The 18,860-nt window shown below is 38.2% G+C and overlaps 1 protein-coding gene across 13 annotated transcripts in view; it reads left to right on the plus strand.

Moving 5' to 3' along the window:
- Positions 1–18,860, plus strand: part of LMO7 (LIM domain 7) — a 132,081-nt gene that overhangs the window by 104,495 nt on the left and 8,726 nt on the right. For 9 of the 13 annotated variants that reach the window (XM_039549749.1, XM_039549627.1, XM_039549948.1 and 6 more), the window contains 11 exons: positions 4,780–4,941; positions 6,322–6,506; positions 7,181–7,241; positions 8,248–8,304; positions 10,403–10,428; positions 10,737–10,841; positions 12,622–12,714; positions 14,056–14,423; positions 16,081–16,146; positions 16,470–16,535; positions 18,217–18,269. In XM_039549749.1, the coding sequence (XP_039405683.1) occupies positions 4,780–4,941; positions 6,322–6,506; positions 7,181–7,241; positions 8,248–8,304; positions 10,403–10,428; positions 10,737–10,841; positions 12,622–12,714; positions 14,056–14,423; positions 16,081–16,146; positions 16,470–16,535; positions 18,217–18,269 (1,242 nt within the window). Of the gene's footprint in view, positions 1–4,779; positions 4,942–6,321; positions 6,507–7,180; positions 7,242–8,247; positions 8,305–8,456; positions 8,499–10,402; positions 10,429–10,736; positions 10,842–12,621; positions 12,715–14,055; positions 14,424–16,080; positions 16,147–16,469; positions 16,536–18,216; positions 18,270–18,860 lie in introns of all 13 variants that reach the window. The other 4 variants (XM_039549705.1, XM_039549862.1, XM_039549812.1 and 1 more) reach the window with 4 other exon arrangements.

The raw sequence follows: 18,860 nt of genomic DNA on the forward strand, positions 1-18,860 counted from the left end.
TTGAGGAATATTTAATTGCACCCTTCTTTCCTCCTAACACAAGATCATCCTGAGAAAGGAGAAATAACTGGAAACTTTTAATTTAGTTAGCCCTGTATTATGCTTTCCAGAGAGGAAAAAATACCATTTAACAACGCTTAATGAGCAGTCTTGAATTTATTTTTTCTTTTTCAAATTCAAGAAGTGAAGAGGCCTTTCTTCACTATATCTGGGTACTCTTCGTAATTAGATTTGCTTTAGGATAACCCTACTTGAGCAGGGAGGATGGACCAGATGAACCACTGTGGTTCCTTCCAACCTGATCCATTCTGTGATTCTGTAACTGTTAATATTCACTTTGCCTGAAGAATAACTTTCGCTTTGCTTTCCCTGCTGCTAGGCTTCTGGTTTAATTTCCCTCCTTGGAGGCAGGGGTCTGTGCATTTGCATTGCCAGCAGGAAAGGAGAAATCTGAGCGTCATGAATGTTCCTGCTGGTCATTCACAAAAGTCCACAGAAGTCCTTGGGGGCTCTGTCCCCAAGGAGAAGGTGAAGGCCTTGTGGCTATTGTCTTGGTTAGGCTTTATTTCCATTCTCACAGGGAAGAGCACAAAGATAGATTGAACTGAGAACGAGCTGTATCTCGGTGTTCTTGTTTCTAGCCTATGTTCAACACTTTTTTCTTCCAACAAGTGGCTCATTTTGTATCCTTATTCGATAGCTGTAGCTCCTTTTAAAGAAATTAAGGATGAAAGAGGTGAATGACCCATTGAAAGAGTAGTATATGCTTTCATCTAGGCACTTGGGAATGTTGTATTTGCTATTTTTAAGGGTAAGTCATAGGATAATTCAGGTTGGAAGAAATCTTGGAAGATCACCTAGAGCAAAACACCACTCAAAAAAATGTCAAGATGGAATTCAGGCCGAGTGGCCTAGGACTTTTACCCATGTGGGTTTGAGACCCTCTGGGGATGGAAACTGCACAGCCTCTCTGGGCATTATCCTCTCAGAGAAAATTTTCCCGACGTATCCAGTCAGACCGATCTTTGTCCCAGTTTATAAACACTGTTCTGTGTTTTCCTGCGATAAATTTCAGTAAAGAGCAGGCTTGCCCTTCTCAGTGACCTCCTGATGTGTACTGGAGGAGGCTCCTGTTAAGTTCTCCTGCAGCCTCTCTTCTCCAGGCTGAACAACCCCATGCTCCTCAGCCTTTCCTCAGAGGTCAGTTGCTCCAGTCCTGACCATCTCATTACCTTACCCTTTAACTTGCCCCAGATTATTGACATTTCTCTTACAGAGAAACACCAAAACTCGACACAGGATTGTCCATGTGGCATAAGAAGTGTTGAGTGAGTGGAATGGGTCACTTGTCTTGATCTGTTGGTCATGTTATTGTTCATACAGCCCTACCACTACCAGGGTTGCCCCAGCCTTGCTCTCCAGCCCATCAGTAACCAGCCTGTACCATCACTGAGCTTAGTCCTTTTCAGGAGCAGGACTCTGCGTTTGGCCTTGTTGAATGTCAGATTCGTGCTCTCAACAGCAGCCCTGCCTACCAGTGTATTGGCCACCCTCTGCCTTTTGACAAGGTTTGAAAGCTTGATGAGGGTGTGTTTTGTCTCCTTCTCCTGCTTATTGGTGAACAAATTAGAGAGGGTAGGTCCCAGGATAGATCCCTGATGAGATCCACTTGTAAGCAGCGTGCAGGCTGAGAAAGAGCCATTAATCACTTCCCACAGAGCCTGATAGCCCAGCCAGTTTTTTACGCATCTGGTCGTTCTGCCCTGCGGACAATACCATCCCAATTTTGATACCAGGATACTGTGGAATATCATGTCAACGGTCTTATTAAAGACAAGGTGGATTGTATGCACCTCTCTTCCCTCATCCACAGAGATCTAGTCAATTCATTGTTGAAGATAACCAGGTTGGTGAAGCGTGATTTAGGCTTGGCAAGTCCAAACCAAGGTTCTAGTCACCTTTTTCTCTTTCTTGAGCCCAGAAAAAGCTTCCAGGAATACTTTCTCTGATTGTCTTGTCTTCTTAATTAGCTGTATGATTTGCTTGAGATGATACCCAGCACTTATCTTTTTTACTACTTATAAATGTCTCTGTATTCTACATATGCTATTCCTTAAACTGCTAAGAAAACTACTTGGTAGACAGAATTAACTTCTTATGAGTGTTCTCAAAAAGCTAAGTGAGAGTTAAGCATGTAACTCACATTTCATTGAGACCCATTTACCACATATAAAAAAAGATAGTGCTCATTTTTTACAGGAGTTTTCAACCTTTACACTAAAAATTAGGCAAACAGAAAGCCTTAAAGTCATTGATCTAGATATTGTTCTGCTGACTTCCCCAGTGCCATATAATCTTTATTGTTTCAGTCCTTTCCCTTTCACTTTCCCTTTGCAATAATTTTCTTGAGATTGTGTTGATATAGGAGTGCATGTCTCTGATCAAACACTTGCAGTCATGAAGGACAAAGTAAATTTGACCCACATCCTTCAAGTTTTAATTTTTTTTCTATCACTGAGATAGTGTTTATCTTTTGGAATAACAGCAGATGGAGATAGGTTAGAGATAACTAAGTACATGTGGAATTTGGTTAGGTTTGTTTTTACTGGGGACTAGTAAGAAAGAAAAGTCTTTTACCTTTTTACATTCAGGGAAACCTATGAAAAACATAAAAACATTACATATTTTATAGAATGAAAACTAAATCCGCTATAGGAACATAAAGAAATTATTGTTAATTCCTATAGCCTTGTAGGAGCTGGATAGAGAAAAACAACTCGTAGCATACAACTTTTGGCACCTGAATTTCTGACCAGTCTCTGTGGGCTTCTCTGGAGGTGAATCGGAGCAGAAGCCCACTATAGGCAGCCTGGTTTGCACTCTTGAGAAGTCTTTTTGTCCAGAGACTGGAGAAAGAGCTGCTGGCAAAGTTACACACCAAAAATGGAGCAGTATAAGTTGCTCTGGCTATTTTAGGTCTACATGTGCAATCTAGAGACTGCTGCTATTCATTCAATCTGTATGGTTGGGGTATGGTCTGAATACGCCTTTCTAGTAATAGTATAGGAAAAACGGTGCAATCTTAAACTCCCTTCCTTTCCTAAAACTGAGCTGAGGTATACTGTTCACACCTCTGAGCTGGGTCTTCTCCCTGACAAATTATTTGAGTAACATGAACACGACCTTTTTTTGGTTACTGGGGGCTTACTCTGTCACAACTCAAGACAGAAATTATGAGCATTCCTTGTCCCATGAGCATAAGGCTTAGTCCAGATGTGGTCAAATTATATCAGGCTCCTAGAGATGCTTGTTTTTTCCAGTTTAACTATTGTCCATGTTTCTTCCTCCAGTGAAAACCTTACCTTTTCTTCTACAATACTGCTTAAAAGCAATCGGCGTGTTTTGAAAATTTTACTCGTAACAGCAAATGAAGTTTTTAGTCCATATTTTAAGACTAATGCAGAAAAATATAATATGGAGCGATGTTCTTCTAGCAGAGTAGCTAGTGTAGCTTTTTAGTGAACTGTGATGAATCGTTATTTGGTGCCGTACTAGGAAGAAGAACATTTCTTAATTTCTTAACTTTTTCATGTGTGAAGCCATCTGAATCCTTAGTGGATGAGCCAGACTTACAGCAGCATTTTAGTAATGAGTCAGAAGAAACTCGGGATGAAGCATATGGTGTCTAAATTTTTCTGTCATACTTGTCCACATTTGTTTCTAATAATGTAATAGAGCATTGTTCTTGGTACATTTTAAGAAAGATGTGTGGATTTCACTACTTACTTTGGAAAATACTTCCACTGTGTAATTCAAACTTGTTTTATTAACGTGAGGGTTTATTGTGCAATCCTTAACTATATTTTTACTTGGCTTTTCTATTTTCTATTCTGCTAAGGGAATAATTCTTAATGGAAGAACCATTCATATGTAATCCTTAAAATCTTGCTTGGATAGTCTGAGTTTCTCAGCTCATCCATTTTCTGAATTAAAAAGAGAAAAAGTTTATGAACTGGTCCTCTATGTTCTCTGTCACTAGTCTAGTGAGACTGCCTGCCAATGTGTAGTGATGAAAAAAAGTATAAAGTGCAGCCTGTCTTGCAAAATATCAGTAGATTCAAAGTCCAACCTGCCATAAAATTTGCTCTTAATAGATAAAATAAGTATAATCCAGAGAAGTCTAAAGGGACAGTACCCAGCAATATCTTGAGTCCAATTACCAATCAATTCAGAGCTAACAAACTATTCTAGCAAAGCAGTAAAGCAGCATGCTCTTGTCAGCAGAACTCAGAAAATGTAAATGAGAATATGAGAAAGCCATCTTCTACTGGAATGAACAAAGTGCAGGCTGTTGTTTTTTTTTTTTTTTAAACAAATAAGAGGATTACCCAAACATTGGCTGAATTTCAGCTAATTGTTGGATACAGATGTTTTGGTGCTGCCTCTATCTCTGTCTCACAGATTATAAAGGTGAGTTAGTGAAGGGAAGACTGAACCCAGAGGTTGTTTATTAAATGAGCTAGCCAGAATCTGAAGACTTACAAGTTCGGAAGACTGCTTTCTTTATTGTTCCCGTAAGTTCTAAATTGAAAAGCTACTTTGATACGGAGGTTACTGAGCTTATGTTACAGTGTAGTGAATATCTCTGGGAGTTTCTAAATATCCACCATTAAGCATTTCTTTGAATGATTCCCTAATCCACCCTCTTCCAGTGACAACTGTGATAAAAAGAAAAATATTAACGGAGACATAATTACAGTTTTCTTCTGTTTTCTGCAGGCAGCCCTGCGGCACTTTGTCAACTGCATGTAGATGATGAGATCATTGCTGTCAACGGCACAAAGGTTTCTCATATGGACTACAGTCAGTGGGAAGAGGCCATCAGCAGAGCACTAGAAACTGGAAACCTAGTCATGGATGTCAGACGATATGGAAAGAACGGTGAGTTGTTTTGTCAGGCAGATACTGTATGCTCTGTAAGGCAAATAAGCTTTGTCTCTGCTGTACCTGACAGCTGAGAGTCCTTATTACCCTTACGGAAGTAATACATATCTAAGCTAAGTAGTTTGCCAGCATGTCTGTTGCATTTTAACACAACTTGGCTTTTTAACTGCTTGTGCATTAGAAATGTCTTGACAAGAAAATCTGCAAAACACTGAACTACTGACCTCACTCTTGTGCTCTGGCCTGTTTCTGAGAGGATGGTCAGGTAAAAAAGTGTGCAACCATCACAAAAGGGAATCTAACATTTTCTTTCCTGCCATACCACAAGAATGAAAAGGGTCTGGTCTGTAGAGGATAGTAATTTTTAAAGACCCCCTCTCTCAATCTCCAGCTCTTTCTTCAGGAAAGGAGGATCTTGTGTTCCTTTCTTCAGGGAGCATTTCAAGTGAAGATGAGCTTGTGGGTGATGTAGTGCCTGTGTGTTATGATTCTGGCCATTGACCCAAATACTGCGGTGCTGTAATCTCTCCCGGATGGTACTACCCATTCTGGGTAGTGAGGGTTTCCATCCTGGCTGACAGCCTTGTAGCATCTCTAGACTTGCCATGGGTTTAATCAGGAAACCCTTTCAAAGTTGTAGGATAATTTTTGCAGAGTTGGAAGTGTGACCAGTGACTTCCTTCACAGTATAAATACAAAACATTGTTTTAGTGGGAAGGTAGGTAGAATAAGTTACTAGCAAACTGGGGAAATAACAGTGTGGTGATGAAGAGACAAGAAACAAATCACTTTATAGGACCTAATACAACTGAAGAGTAAGATTAGTGGCAAAGAACTAATTGAATAAAATTTTCAATAGTAAGGGTAGGACAGGGAGAAATGATGGAGTGTGTGAGAAGAGCATCGTTTGTCTTTGCCTCATCGGTTTGCTAGTTTAGTTTAGACTTCCTTTTCTTCCCTGTCTTTGTGCTTCCTGATGAGCATGGACGTGAAAATGACCCTTCCCTGGATATAGTGTATGAGTCTCATTGTGCCTCGAGTGGGTAAAGTTGGCAGAATTTTCTCAATCCTTACTAACGCTAATGAAATAGTTTCCAATGGACGCTAACTGCTCTTTAGTGTTCAGCTGCTGTAGTGCATATCAGCAAAGCATCTGGCAAACTTTTACCTGGCTTATGACTAACACTTGCATTTTTGGGGAAGGCAGTCTGCTATAAATGCCCTTTTTCCTGTCTTCACAAATTCCACCTGATTTGTGTGTCTCCCTCTTCTGTTATGTGTGGTTTTGTGTTATTTTAATGTGTTTTCACTAGCTCTTGTTCTGTTCTTTGACGTTACTATCTATATTAATTTCTTGATCCTCCACATACCAAAAAGACTGGGGCAAAGACCTGCCTTCCCTGCCACATGTAAGGCATAAAATCCTCAATCTCACCAGTATGGGTACCAACATTATAGGTACATCTGAAAATAAATGGATTGATGCAACTTCAGGAGAAAAAGTTTCAAATGTTTCCACCGTATCCACAAAAAGAGATTTCTCCAGCAGCCTTCAAAGTTCTGTGAGTATGTTTTTGAAGGTTCATGGGATTTGGGGGGAGGAAGAAAAAACGTAATGTCTTGATAGTGGGAGGATGGAGAAAAGAACTTGTAAATCTTATGTTCCTTAAGCAATACAAGTATAGGACCCTGCATCTGAAATATGGAGATGTAGCTATGTATGTATTAAGGTAAATAAGATGTTTTAAAGCCTTGCTACTGTCTATTCATGAGTGAACACTGGTGAATGATAAATATTAAAATATATGCAGACTATTTTTTGACTAAAACATATAGAGTGTTTATTCTCCAGAGAAGACTTTGACCTGCATTATTAGCCTAAATGGAAGTTGCAGCCCCAAGGAACAGGAGAATATGGGCTTTCAAATTACTTGTAAATAAAAACCTGCCTGCTGAGGAGCTGAAATAGGAAGATCTTGGCTTCTGGCATTTTCTTGGAAACTAATGGTTTTTATTTCTACAGCAGTTCACATCTGGTTAATGATTCCCTCAAATGCCTGCAGTTGCTTTATTATAAGATACACTAAGGAAATTTTAGATTGTTTTGTATCTTTCTATAAAAGCATTATGAAGTGTTTCATGATATATATTTCCTGTCAGGAAAGATGTGTAGTTGGATAAGCTTCCACAAATCTAATGAGCCTAAGACATTTATTTATTTATTTATTTATTTCAGGATACAGAAACAAAATTGATAAACGGAATGCAAGGAGATCTTGGCTCTAATGAACAAAGAGGTAAACCACTGTTGCTTTTCATCTGCTAATTGTGTGGTTTGTGACAAGCACAGACAATAAACCTGTAATGACTGCAAGCGTTTTACAGTGGATGAAGTGAGACCTTAATGAACTGAAAGCCGGACAGATATGACGGAGATCTTGTTGCATCCAAACTGGGTGTAGTTTGCTTCCACAATGTGCTAGGCAGTTTGAGAACTGACAACAAACTTGCAATGGACCCCCCTGTCTCTGCATTAGTGGCTGTAAATTTACTGTGTGGTAGGGGTGAAAGAGAAGGAAGCACATGATTTATGGTAGTTGCTACTGCACTGTGTGGAGACTGAGTCAGTATGAGTATTGATTTATTTTGCTGCCCAGGAAGAGTGTGAAGTACTCAACTTTTTGCTATTTTTGGCTGCCTCACTCAGTTGTGAGGTTTTTGGAGTAGTGGCTGATTTCAATATTACTACTTTACTTTTATTCCTGGAGAACAATATTGATTCTGGTATGAAGAATTATTGCATATGATGCTATGAGCAGTTATAGCCTTACTTGACAGCAGTGAGAGAAACCAGGTATGTATACTTCCTAATGGAAAGTTCCTTAAGTAGGAACTTTCTATTTAATTTTAACTTGAATATATATGGCAATTCATAGCAGAATTCACCCAAGATATCACTTGCCCTCTGGAGATGTTTTCTTGTGACCTTGAATGGTGATTAGGCTCCTCATTCTGATTTGGCATCCCAGACAAGGATGCTTAAATTAGACAGAGAGAATCTGAGTCCAAGTTTGGCACTTGGGCTGTTTTTATAGTTGGATGTTGTTACTGATAAAATGAAATAAAATTAGTATGTGATGTAACCTCCTAAGGTTTCCTTTTTGTTTCAGGGGCTTTTTGTTTTTCTGAAGTGATGTTGCAGTATATGGGAGGTCTAACAGAAGTTTCTTATCCAGTGGTTATAGTCATTAGAAAAAAAGGCACCTCATTGACTTCTTTATATTTTTTGTATTTTTCAAATAGCATCTGAACCTATTTCTTTGAAAAACTTAAAAAGACGGTCACAATTTTTTGAACAAGGTAAATCAAAGAGCTAACATTTCATGTACTTCCATGAAATTGTTCCCGCTGCACACTCTCCCTAACAAGTCTGGTGCTGGGTGCTCCTCCTCTTCAGTGTTGTTTCTGCAGTTACCATGAAGCAACATAATTAATTTCCCTTCTTTTCCCAGGGTCATCAGGTTATTCTTACAATTCATGGGTCTACCTTTGTGGTAATGGGTCTTTGTGTGTTCTCTTTTATCTATAGCTGTTTAAATCTCTTCTGTGTTGTTCATACTTTTTTTCCACTGGGTAGAAGTAAGAAGGATGGCACTCTCTGTTCAGGTTTGCTACTACCTACAAAACAAGAATAATTGCGAATATTCCAGCAGAGCTTTAGAGAAGATCTCAGAGCTGTTGATGAAGTATTTAACTCTGGATTTGAGTTGCAGCTCTGTGCTTTTGTGTAAATTGATGTAAAATGGCATATGCTGGTTTTCCACTATGTGGTGATGTCACAAGATCCCAAGAAGACCAATATAAATTTTGAATTTAATATGCTAGCTCTTTTAAAAAAAGGCAATAAATGAAGCACTCAATTTTGGTTTTGTAGGTTGCTTTCAGCATTTTGCATGTCACAGCTCACATACTTCTGCTAATGTTGTATGTCTTATGCTGTCTTTGGGCTATGTATGCCTTGCTGTTTTGCTGTAGCCTAAAAGAGTGAAATTCTGGCCCACTGGAAGTTCAGTTGAGTTTTGCCAATGATTTGAGTGGGGCCAGGATTTTGCTTTTAGTGGTGATGATTTCTGGTTTTTGCCAGAAGCGATATGTGAAGTGCCACAGCATATATCTGTGTTTGTGGTTCTGTTTGCTTTTAAATACTTCTGCTGTATCTGCAATATTGTATCAGCAATATGGTGGTATTCTGTTGTTGGTTGCTTTGTTGATGTTGGGGTTTTGTTGTTGTTGTTTGATTTTTATTTTATGGCTGGCAGAAATTTGGTTTTTATTTTAATTATTTTTGTAACAATATTTGAGGTATTTCACTTGTGCTTGATGGGGAGAACAAAGTACAGCTTGTTAGTTTTAAACTTTTTACACTTTAGCTTTGCAATTACATTAAAGATTCCTGTGGAGTTCAGCATAACCTTACAGGGGTGAGAGAAGAAGGGAGAAAAACAGGTGTTGTCTATGCTTCCCTTTAATATTTCCTGGCACAATTGCAATAGATCAAGCTGATTACCTGATTTTCGGTGTGGCTCTTCAGATCTGACAGTGAAGACAAAATTGTGCATATACAGAATGGATGCTAACCTGTGACTCATTAGAGTCTTTTGTATCCTAAATTTGATCTTTTTTCAACTTCATGTGATTATACTTCAGAAAATTGTTGCAAGCTTTTTCTTTCATGCTTTTTTTTAAACTTAAATTTGGACAGCTAGGTAACAAGTACACTGTCAACAAACAAAAATAGTGATGGTGTTTAAGAAATAATTATACTTAAATTTGTGTTTCTCCCCACTTTCTCAGCTTTTGATATATTAGCATAATACACATCTCTCTCCAATAATCATCTTGGCACAGGATGAGTAAGATTAAGGCCAAGTGTGATAGCCTCAAATAACAAAAGGTTTGTGGTGAATGGTGACAAGTTCACTGAATTCAAGTGTGCTTGTGGAAGTAGGAAAGAAGGAAAGTTGGAAAGCAGAAATATATGGTTTTGAGATAGAGAAGTGGATGTCAGTTGCTCTTAATTCATGCCAGTAAATGAGCAGCTTCTCTACCCTTGTGCAGCATTCTGGGTGTTGGTCATGCTAAACAGTTGGATTTCACAATAATAATAGGAGATGTATAGTAAAGAACCTTTGTATTGCTACAGTGGGAGATGTGCTGCTAATTCAAGGAATTGCTGATGGCACTTGTAAGCATGCAAAGCTTTTAAACAATTCTGCACATTAGTTGAAAGCACCTAATAAATTCTGCCCTCGAGAAAGTTCAGTAGGGCAAACGCAAGCATGTCTTACTAAGGAAGCAAAAATTAGTCTGAAGCTCTGACTTGCCACAGTTACACAAGTCTTGCAGTAGTTGTGTATGGGTCTAATGATTTCTCTTTTTTGCCTTCCAAATCTCCCAGGAGGCCCAGAGCCTGCAATGCCTGATGTAAGTACTATTTGTGAACTAGAGTTAGTTGTATAATCCTAGTCTTTTCAAGAAGACCTCTACTTTCTATTGCTTTTTCTACTGCTTTAAAATGTTGATCAGATCTGTGAGTACTGGCTAAGATTTGCTTTGTCAAGGAATGGTTGCTTTCTGTCTGTTTAAGAAAAGGCTAATTTATGTCCTTGTCACTATAAAGCTCTAGTGTTGGTAATGGTTTCTGTTTCTCACTTTAAAAAAAATGTTTTAAAATGTGGAGTGTTGATTTCATGGAATGAGGATAATATTGTTTCATTTCTATGCTATATTAGCTCCCAGTCCCATCCATCAGCGCTCCTAGTCGTCGGGTTTGGGATCAAGAGGAAGAGCGAAAACGACAGGAAAAATGGCAGAAAGAGCAGGACCGTTTATTGCAGGTATAATTAATCTCCATAATCATGGGCTGTCAATCCCTTGTGTGTAGCAACAAGGAGGGAAAAGTAGCATGGGACTTCTGCAATTCTTCTTTCTGATGGCCGGGGGAGACTCTCAGGTGCATTTTCTGGCCTGCACAGTTGCACACCGTAGGAATTACTCAGAAAAAAAAGAGGACAATGTTTTAGTGAACATCAAACCCACAGTGTGTATTCACTAGAGCCAGAAGTGCTCAATCTTCACAGGGCTGGTATCTTCTTAATGACAACACAATTTAAAGGATAAGGGAAGATCTAAGGGGTCTTCATTTTGAATATGAATTGTATTTTTTTCCCCTTAAGGAAATTGCCTCTAGCCTGAGTTTTACCTTCAATTAACAATACAGCCTTGTATTCGTGTACGAAGAGGAGGCAGCAAAATACCATGCGTAGGAGCCTGCTAGAATCCTGTTATTTAGCAATCAGCTAATCAGTTGGAATCAGGCTGGTTCCCAGGACCTCTGTGAGTCAGAAAGCTGAACCTGCTAATGCAAAACCACCTTGATAACCAGTTGCTAGAGCTGGAGGGGAGTGTTGCAGAGGGAAGGGGCATTGTTTGCAGTGTTAGGGTAGCACAAAAACCCCAAACATACGTCTCTGCAAAGAGCTTCGCTTAATAAAGTGTAAGCACATTCAACCACATTCAGCAAGACACATCTCTGCAAACTCAATTCAAGTTTGTTGTCTGATGGCTAGGAGAGACATCAACGAATATCATTTACTCTGTACGTGCCCTCTTTTGCAGTATTCAACAGAAAACTCTGATGTCAAAGTACAAGCACAGAAGCTCTGTTGCTTTTTGAATGTTTCATGTTTCGTTGTTCCTTGTTGCTTGTAAACTCCGCAAGGCAGCAGCTGTACCTTCCTAAACTTATCTGTGGTCTCTGATATGGGTTGGATGTTCCATTTGATACCTGAGGAGATGGCTTTAAAGAGTGCAAACCTTGGGTCCCCTTTCTTGAGAGCAGACTCAGCCATCTGTCATGACTTTTCTTTGTTTCTCCTTTTTTAGTCCTGAAGTGATAAATTTGACCAGAGTAATAATGATCTTTCTCTTCCCCATGATCCTAGTAATGAACTCTCAAATAACAAAAAGTCTTTCTTTGCTTATTTCCAGCATCTTAGAAGGAATACTTTTGACATCCTTAAATATTTTGCTTTTCCCAAGATAAAAGTGATGACTGACAAAACCACCAAAACATTTACTGTGTGTTTTGAGCAGTGCTTTAAGACAGTGTATTGATTTCATACCAAATCTAGTCATAAGACAAATTTCAAGGTCCAGAGATTGGTTTTTGTTTAGGTAACATTTCAAAAGAATTAGAGTTCTTGCTCACTATTTCACTTAGTAATCTCTTTATATTTACCATATTAATGTGCCTAATTCCAAGTTAAATACAGCCACTCTGTTTTTCCAGAAATACCTTAGATAGCTGAGGTTTTTGTTCAAATGCTAACTACACTGGAAGACAGGGACTATTACAGATATGAGGCTGGTTGTTGTGAGACTTAGTGTGTAATAAGCCTGGATTCTCAAAATTCAGTTACAGAACTCCTTTGGATTGTATTTGAGCCAGGATTTCATTTGTGGCAGACCTAATATTCTAGTGGAGCTCAGGGATGGTTTTTTTCTGGTCTGTTTGGTCTGTTAAAAAACGCATTAAATTCCGCTTGTACATTTTAATGAAAATAAAAAAAAATCATGTTTCTTGTTTGCATGTTTAACTTCAATCTAACCTAACAGGAGAAATACCAACGAGAGCAAGAGAAACTGAGGGAAGAATGGCTACGAGCTAAGCAAGAAGCAGAAAAAGAGAGCTCCAAGTATTTTGATGAGGTAGGCTGTGAGTAAAGCTTCCCTAACTAGTTTCATGAGGGCTTTTTTTCCTTTATACTAGATGCATGCAAGTGGGCAAATAATTAGGCTTTTTACGTCATTTATCTTCTCATTTTGGAAAATAAATTGTTGTTTATGACTTGGTAGAAAGAGATTGCAAAAATGGAATGGAAAGAGTAGGTGGTATGTTTTGAGATATGTTGAATTTTTTGCTCTTCCTTATGGGCTAGTTAGAGAACTAACAACAAAAATATGTTGGCAAAAAGTCACAGCATGTATTAATTACTGTGATCATAAATGATCACTTTTGCTGTTTATTTACCACCTGATGCTACTTGTTGGAATTCTGCTTCAATACTTTATTGTGAAGCATGTTCATAAGTGTCTGGCTGGTTACTGGCAGACAGTTCATCTGATAAATTTGCATTTATCAGCTTCAGATTTCTAATCATATATTTTAAAACACTGAATATGTGTAGCTTCTGTAGATGCTGACTTTTGTGGCTGTTGTTTGTGGGAAGATGAACGAGTTTTTTCCTGAGTATGGGAACTGTCTGAGGTATCTCTTCTTTACTGCTGAGTGCTGCTTGAAGCATCCAAGCTAGATCAGTTGTTTACAGAGTCATTAATAAGTAGACCATAATTTAAGGCTTAGGACGTTAATAAGAAAGTTTTTTGAGTTGTTAGAGGACTTTGTTGTACAAGAATGTAAACCATTTTGTATTTTTTCTGTAATTAGAGGTTTTGATGGCCCTATAAACATTATTTTTTCCCTGCAACTAAAACATCTTTTGACCACTTAAAGGCCTTTTCTCATCTTTGAGAGAAGAGTCATGGAGTAGGTAGATCTGAGGCTTGACTTTGAAATGGTAGGAGAATGGAAGAGAGTGGGAGATTCCTGCACATGAGGATTCATGTGAAATTCATTGGTCTGATATAGATTGCAGTGTATATCTTAGGGCATACACTCTTAAGTAGGTCTCAGGTTTCTTAGTCAAAATAGTAGGGAGAAATGCTGGGTATCATGGAAGGGTTTGTTTTCCATGGGTATTTAAGTGGGGAAGGGATGGCTTGACATGTAAGAGATACTTTAGAAAGCAGAATGTTTCACATAGTTGTGGCCGCGCTGCCTGTGGTGCTTGCTAACGCTGGTGTGTGGAATGAAGCTCTTGAGTTAGGACAATGTGAAACCAAACTGTGCCCTGTGTCTTGCACTGGAAGTTCTGGGGATGATTTGTATACCTTCTTACCTTATAGAATAAATAAACTTTTATGAGTGAGCAATCTAGTTAAAAAAGAGGTCCCTTCCCTAAAAACATGATTTTTTTTTCTTTGCTACAGGAGCAGACTGTTCTAACCCTAAATACAACATCCGTCACTTCTCAGGCTCCACCTGTGTCCAGCTGGAGAGCAAGCCCTGAAGCAAATACTCCAGAGGAGCGAGAAGGAGATGGAGGAAATGAGCTGGCAGCAGGCTTACTGCATGAGGAAGAAGGAAGGAGAAGGCTTCAGGAGGAAGGGAGGATCCAGGAAGAAGCAACCCGGCATTTTGAGCAAGAACGGGAACAAGAGCTGGAGCTTGAGAGACGACGTAAAGAGAGGGAGCAGCAATATGCTGAGGAGCAGAGGCTACAGGCAGAGATGGAGGAGCAGAGGCAGCAGGCAGAAAGGCAGAGGGAGGTGTCAGTGGAGGTGCCTCAGTACCAAAGGTGTGCACTTGTGATAGGATGTACTTTCTCTTCCTTCTGCAAATTCAAATCCATTTCTAATGGGAGTGTGTCTGTCCTTAGTATAGAAGGATGTTCATGTAAGATTCATACTGCAATCAGTAGATGCACAATACCATATGATAGTCTTTCTTTCAAAAGATAGAAGGATCAGGCATAACACAAAGTCCTTCCCCATGAATCAAGTGCTATATTACCCTACTTAATCTTTTTTTTTAATGGGATGTAAATACAGTAATTACAGCCAAATGGAAGATGATCTGAAACACTTAAGGAGAAGATTTTGTAAGAATTCTGCACAAGCCTGTAAATTGAGAGCCAGTGACTCAACAACATACAGGGCTTCCAGAAGAAATACCAAGTTAACACTTTTCCAACAAATGTGTGACTGATTTTTCCAGATTTCTCTCTCATTTTAATTCAACAGTGTAAGAATAAATCTTAATTGCAATTTAACTACTGGGTTAATTTGTCAATGAGGGATATCATGGTATATGAGTGAACAGTTACTGGCTTACATATCATAGCCTGTTAGAAATATCCACTGCAGATTATTTTTTAATCTCCTTTATCTTCTTCAGAGCTTAATTTAAAAAACAAACAAATCCCCTCCTATTAGTTCACAAGTTTGTGTTCTTGCCCAGAAGTTTTCAGACTACAGTTACAGGAGTTTAATCTGTCTGAATCTCCTCTACAGGAGATTAAACCAGTAACTTTCCCTTATTTTGTCTGCATTTACCTTACTGCCTTGTGTATGAATTGCGGTTTCTCTTGAGGTTTTTCTCCTTTTCTTATGTATATAATAAGAGATGACTGAAGATAACACAAGCTAAGTCTTGGGAGAAGATAATATGATTAAGAAAACTGCATATATTTGCAGAGGAGGTTGTAAGATCCAGAGTTACTTTAACTTAATCTAAATGACTGCTGCTGATATGCCTGCTGAGCAAAGAAGAGACACAATGCTACAATGGCTGAACAGGTTCTTCTTGGCAGCAGAACCAGGGTAACTTTACAGTTTTAGCTTGTCCCAGTTGCAAGATTATAGGACTTTGTGCGGTAATTTATTAAGCTGCTGTAATATCTGCATATCTAAATTCTTTAGTGCATGGGGATTTCATTGCTTCTGAGGTTGCTGCCAAAGGATGTGTTTTGCTAAACATGGGTGGTTTTGCTTAATAGTAAAGGAACAAGTTCAGTGAAACTGGGCTTTAAAATATCTGGTGTTAAATATTTGCTCTAAGACGATATCCAAAGATAGGACTTGAAATCTGAAATGTTATATTAATGCCTGCAAAGGCATAATACTTGCTGCAAAGTGCTTTGAGGGAGGGGACAGGCAGCTGAAGAGTGTTGTCTGTGGAACTTTGTGAGTTTATAAACTGCACCTGTACAATATTATAGAATAAAAATGTAATTTTTAGAGAACTGCTGTGCTTGGACAAAACTTTCCTCCTGGCTTTGAAATGGATGAGATAATCACTGTTGTATACTGTTGCTTGTAATTTTTGCAGCACCTTAGCCTTTAGGATTCTTTTAACACATCTGAAATTTCTCAGTTTTCTCTGGGTATACTTACTGTTTGCTCAATTTCTAGAAAATTTTTTTAAGATGTATTTTATCTTTATTTTGCCTCTAGACATTATGAGCGCTATGAAGTATCAAAAACAACAGAGGATCGAGCTGGCCATCCTCTCATTGACAGGTAATAAGAAATTCAATCAATACATAGTTGAAACATCTTCAGCAATAATCATTCTGGCATGCTTATGTTTGGATTCCTTGTCACATCACAAAAATGTCATTTCAGCCAGTTTTTCTGACAACTTTTCTTTTTCTGCCTTCTTTTATCAGTTGTATTTCTGACTGTTAAATTAAGCCCCCTTAGAACTTTAACTGTTTAGGGTGTTTAATTCAAACTGGCTTTTTCCTTAAGGATCTCTTTTGAATATTTCCCTTAGGAACTATTTATGTCTATGTGTGTCTTTTTCTGTATATGAACATAATTGTATCTTCTTTTTCCAATAGGCGTTATGAGCGTTATGAAGTTTCTAAAACCATTGAGGAGCAACCTGGCCAGTCATTTGCTGACAGGTACATATGATATTGAATGTCAACACCGACTGTAGCATCACCATTTCTGTGTTAGAAAACATTTAAAATTCTAATAAACTTTAGTCATGGCAGCTAAATATGTATACTTTGGATTGCTGCTGTGTTTTGCAGTTTTTATGGCTTGTTTTCATACTGAAAAAAAAGCAGCCAAATGTTTGTCAAATTATACGCTGTGTTGTAAGCAACAGTTAGTCGATGGGATTCTACTGGGAGAAGTAAGACTGTGGTGTGGGTGGTACTAGACTTACCGGGCTGGAAAACAAGTTCAGATACTACGGTGGTTGTGTCATAGCGTGCTCTACAAACTAAGGTGCAGTCATCCCAATTAGGGTTGTGCAACTTGAGAGAGTAAACAAGAAGGGAAGTAAGAGGCAGCAGCAGCATATTTATCAGAGAGATAGTTGCCCTTGTAATTTACACACGTTATTTTTAAGCTACAATCTCTTACTTTACAAATCAAGCCTCTCTTTTGGATCACATCTCACAGTAGTTCTGAAAGATGACTTCCACGGTGTATTTGATCACTTCTCATAGTTGGAGTGAGCATACCTTTCTTACATAAAGAGGAACTCCAAAAATTACAAGGTACAATTAATGGATCTGTTGCTAATGGAAGATCTAAATCTAACTTCAGAAGGAGCATGCACTAAATAGTTACATATTGCATATATGTGTGAGGAGGACACTGCTTTTTTTCTTCACTACAGGCAGCTATGAAGCTGTTGCATCTTCTTCAATAAATAATAAAATGGGTCTGCACCATAGGACAGACAGTAAGAACTTAAGGAAGCAAGACATGATGTAGTTTATGCTTTATTTGTCTGCAGATAAAGGATGAGAATCCCTCAAAATGTGGCTATGCAGCCAATGCTGTACATGTAAATACATTAATGTAGCAGCTTTGAGTTATGACCAAAGGATTTCTGTTCCTTTGTGAGTTATTTTAAGCTAAAAAATTGGGTGGACTACTTGAGACAAATAATACAGCACAGAGGTATTGGTGAAGCTCCTGCTCTGTACTGTCAGAAAACCAATCTTTTGCCATTTGTCTTCCTGTATATGACATTTGTTGAATGACATTTCCTGGCTAAAACTTGTTAAAAAATTATGCTGCTAGGTATAATCAGTCAACAATATTTTTTTCCAAAAACAATCTGCATGCAGTGTTTGAGGAGGTGATTTGCTTACAGTCTAGTAACATTGCTGAAGTATGATTTAAGTTTCTCATGAAGCCAAATAAATTGTAAATCTGCTCTGAAAGTTCTCACTTCTTTGTCTGACTGTAGTCTTCACAAAACTTACACAGGAAAGGACTTAGTTTTTTACATGCTTTTGTTGAAGCAAGTACAGTGGTCAGTTCCTTCTACCTGAAGCACTGACAATTTTCAGTACAAAATTTTAACTTTTTATTGGTGTTTATCTACTGACATCTAAATATTGACATATTGACCTTTTTTTCCCTTAGTATCCTCTTGGTCTTTAGGTATTTTTTGCCTCTTGTTTTAAGTACAGCATAAGTTGTTGATAGGAGGAATGGTGAAAAAACAGGGACTGTTTTTCTTTAGAAACAAGATGACTGTTCTATCATCTGCAATAAGGGCTTTGTCTGTAATGAGGTCTTGTAATTAAAGTAGAGAAATGAATGGTTTTATATCCTTAGGAATAAGTCAAAATCAACTACAGAACTGAATGAATTCAACACAATCAGAAATGGTAAGTACTGTATAATTTCCATTATATTTAACTTTTTTGGATAGGGAGGGAGGGGGGAGAGTAGGAGAAAAAAAAAAAAAAAAGATGTGTACATATAGTCACCCTAAGAAAATTAATTTTCAGAGTGCTTTTTGATAGCTGCATTGTATTTCATACTGTGCCCCAATTTGATGAACTTTCAACAGTAAGAGGAAAATCATGCAGTCAACATAAAAGCTGAGGACAAATATGATTAACTGCCCTCTTGAAGACATCAGTAGCAGTGGTTACAAATGGCTCTTAGATGCCTAAATTTTAATGACTGGTATTTACATGAGATTTCATGTAAATCAATCATGCAGTCATATCATTGAAGGTATATGTTGTTTTGATACTTTGACTCTGTCAACAAAAAAAAAGGCTGCACATACCAAGATGCTGAATTTATTTAGTACAACTTTTTGTCTTCATATTTTCAGTTAGTACAATAATAACAGAACAAGAAGTTATGAGCATGAGCTCTCAATATGTCACAATGGCTTCTGTCCTGGACTCCAATTCAGTTGTATGACTTTCGTTATATTAGAGGAATGTGTGCAAAGCAAAGAAACC

Source organism: Corvus cornix, chromosome 1 (genome assembly GCF_000738735.6).
Source record: "Corvus cornix cornix isolate S_Up_H32 chromosome 1, ASM73873v5, whole genome shotgun sequence".
Lineage (NCBI taxonomy): Eukaryota > Metazoa > Chordata > Aves > Passeriformes > Corvidae > Corvus > Corvus cornix.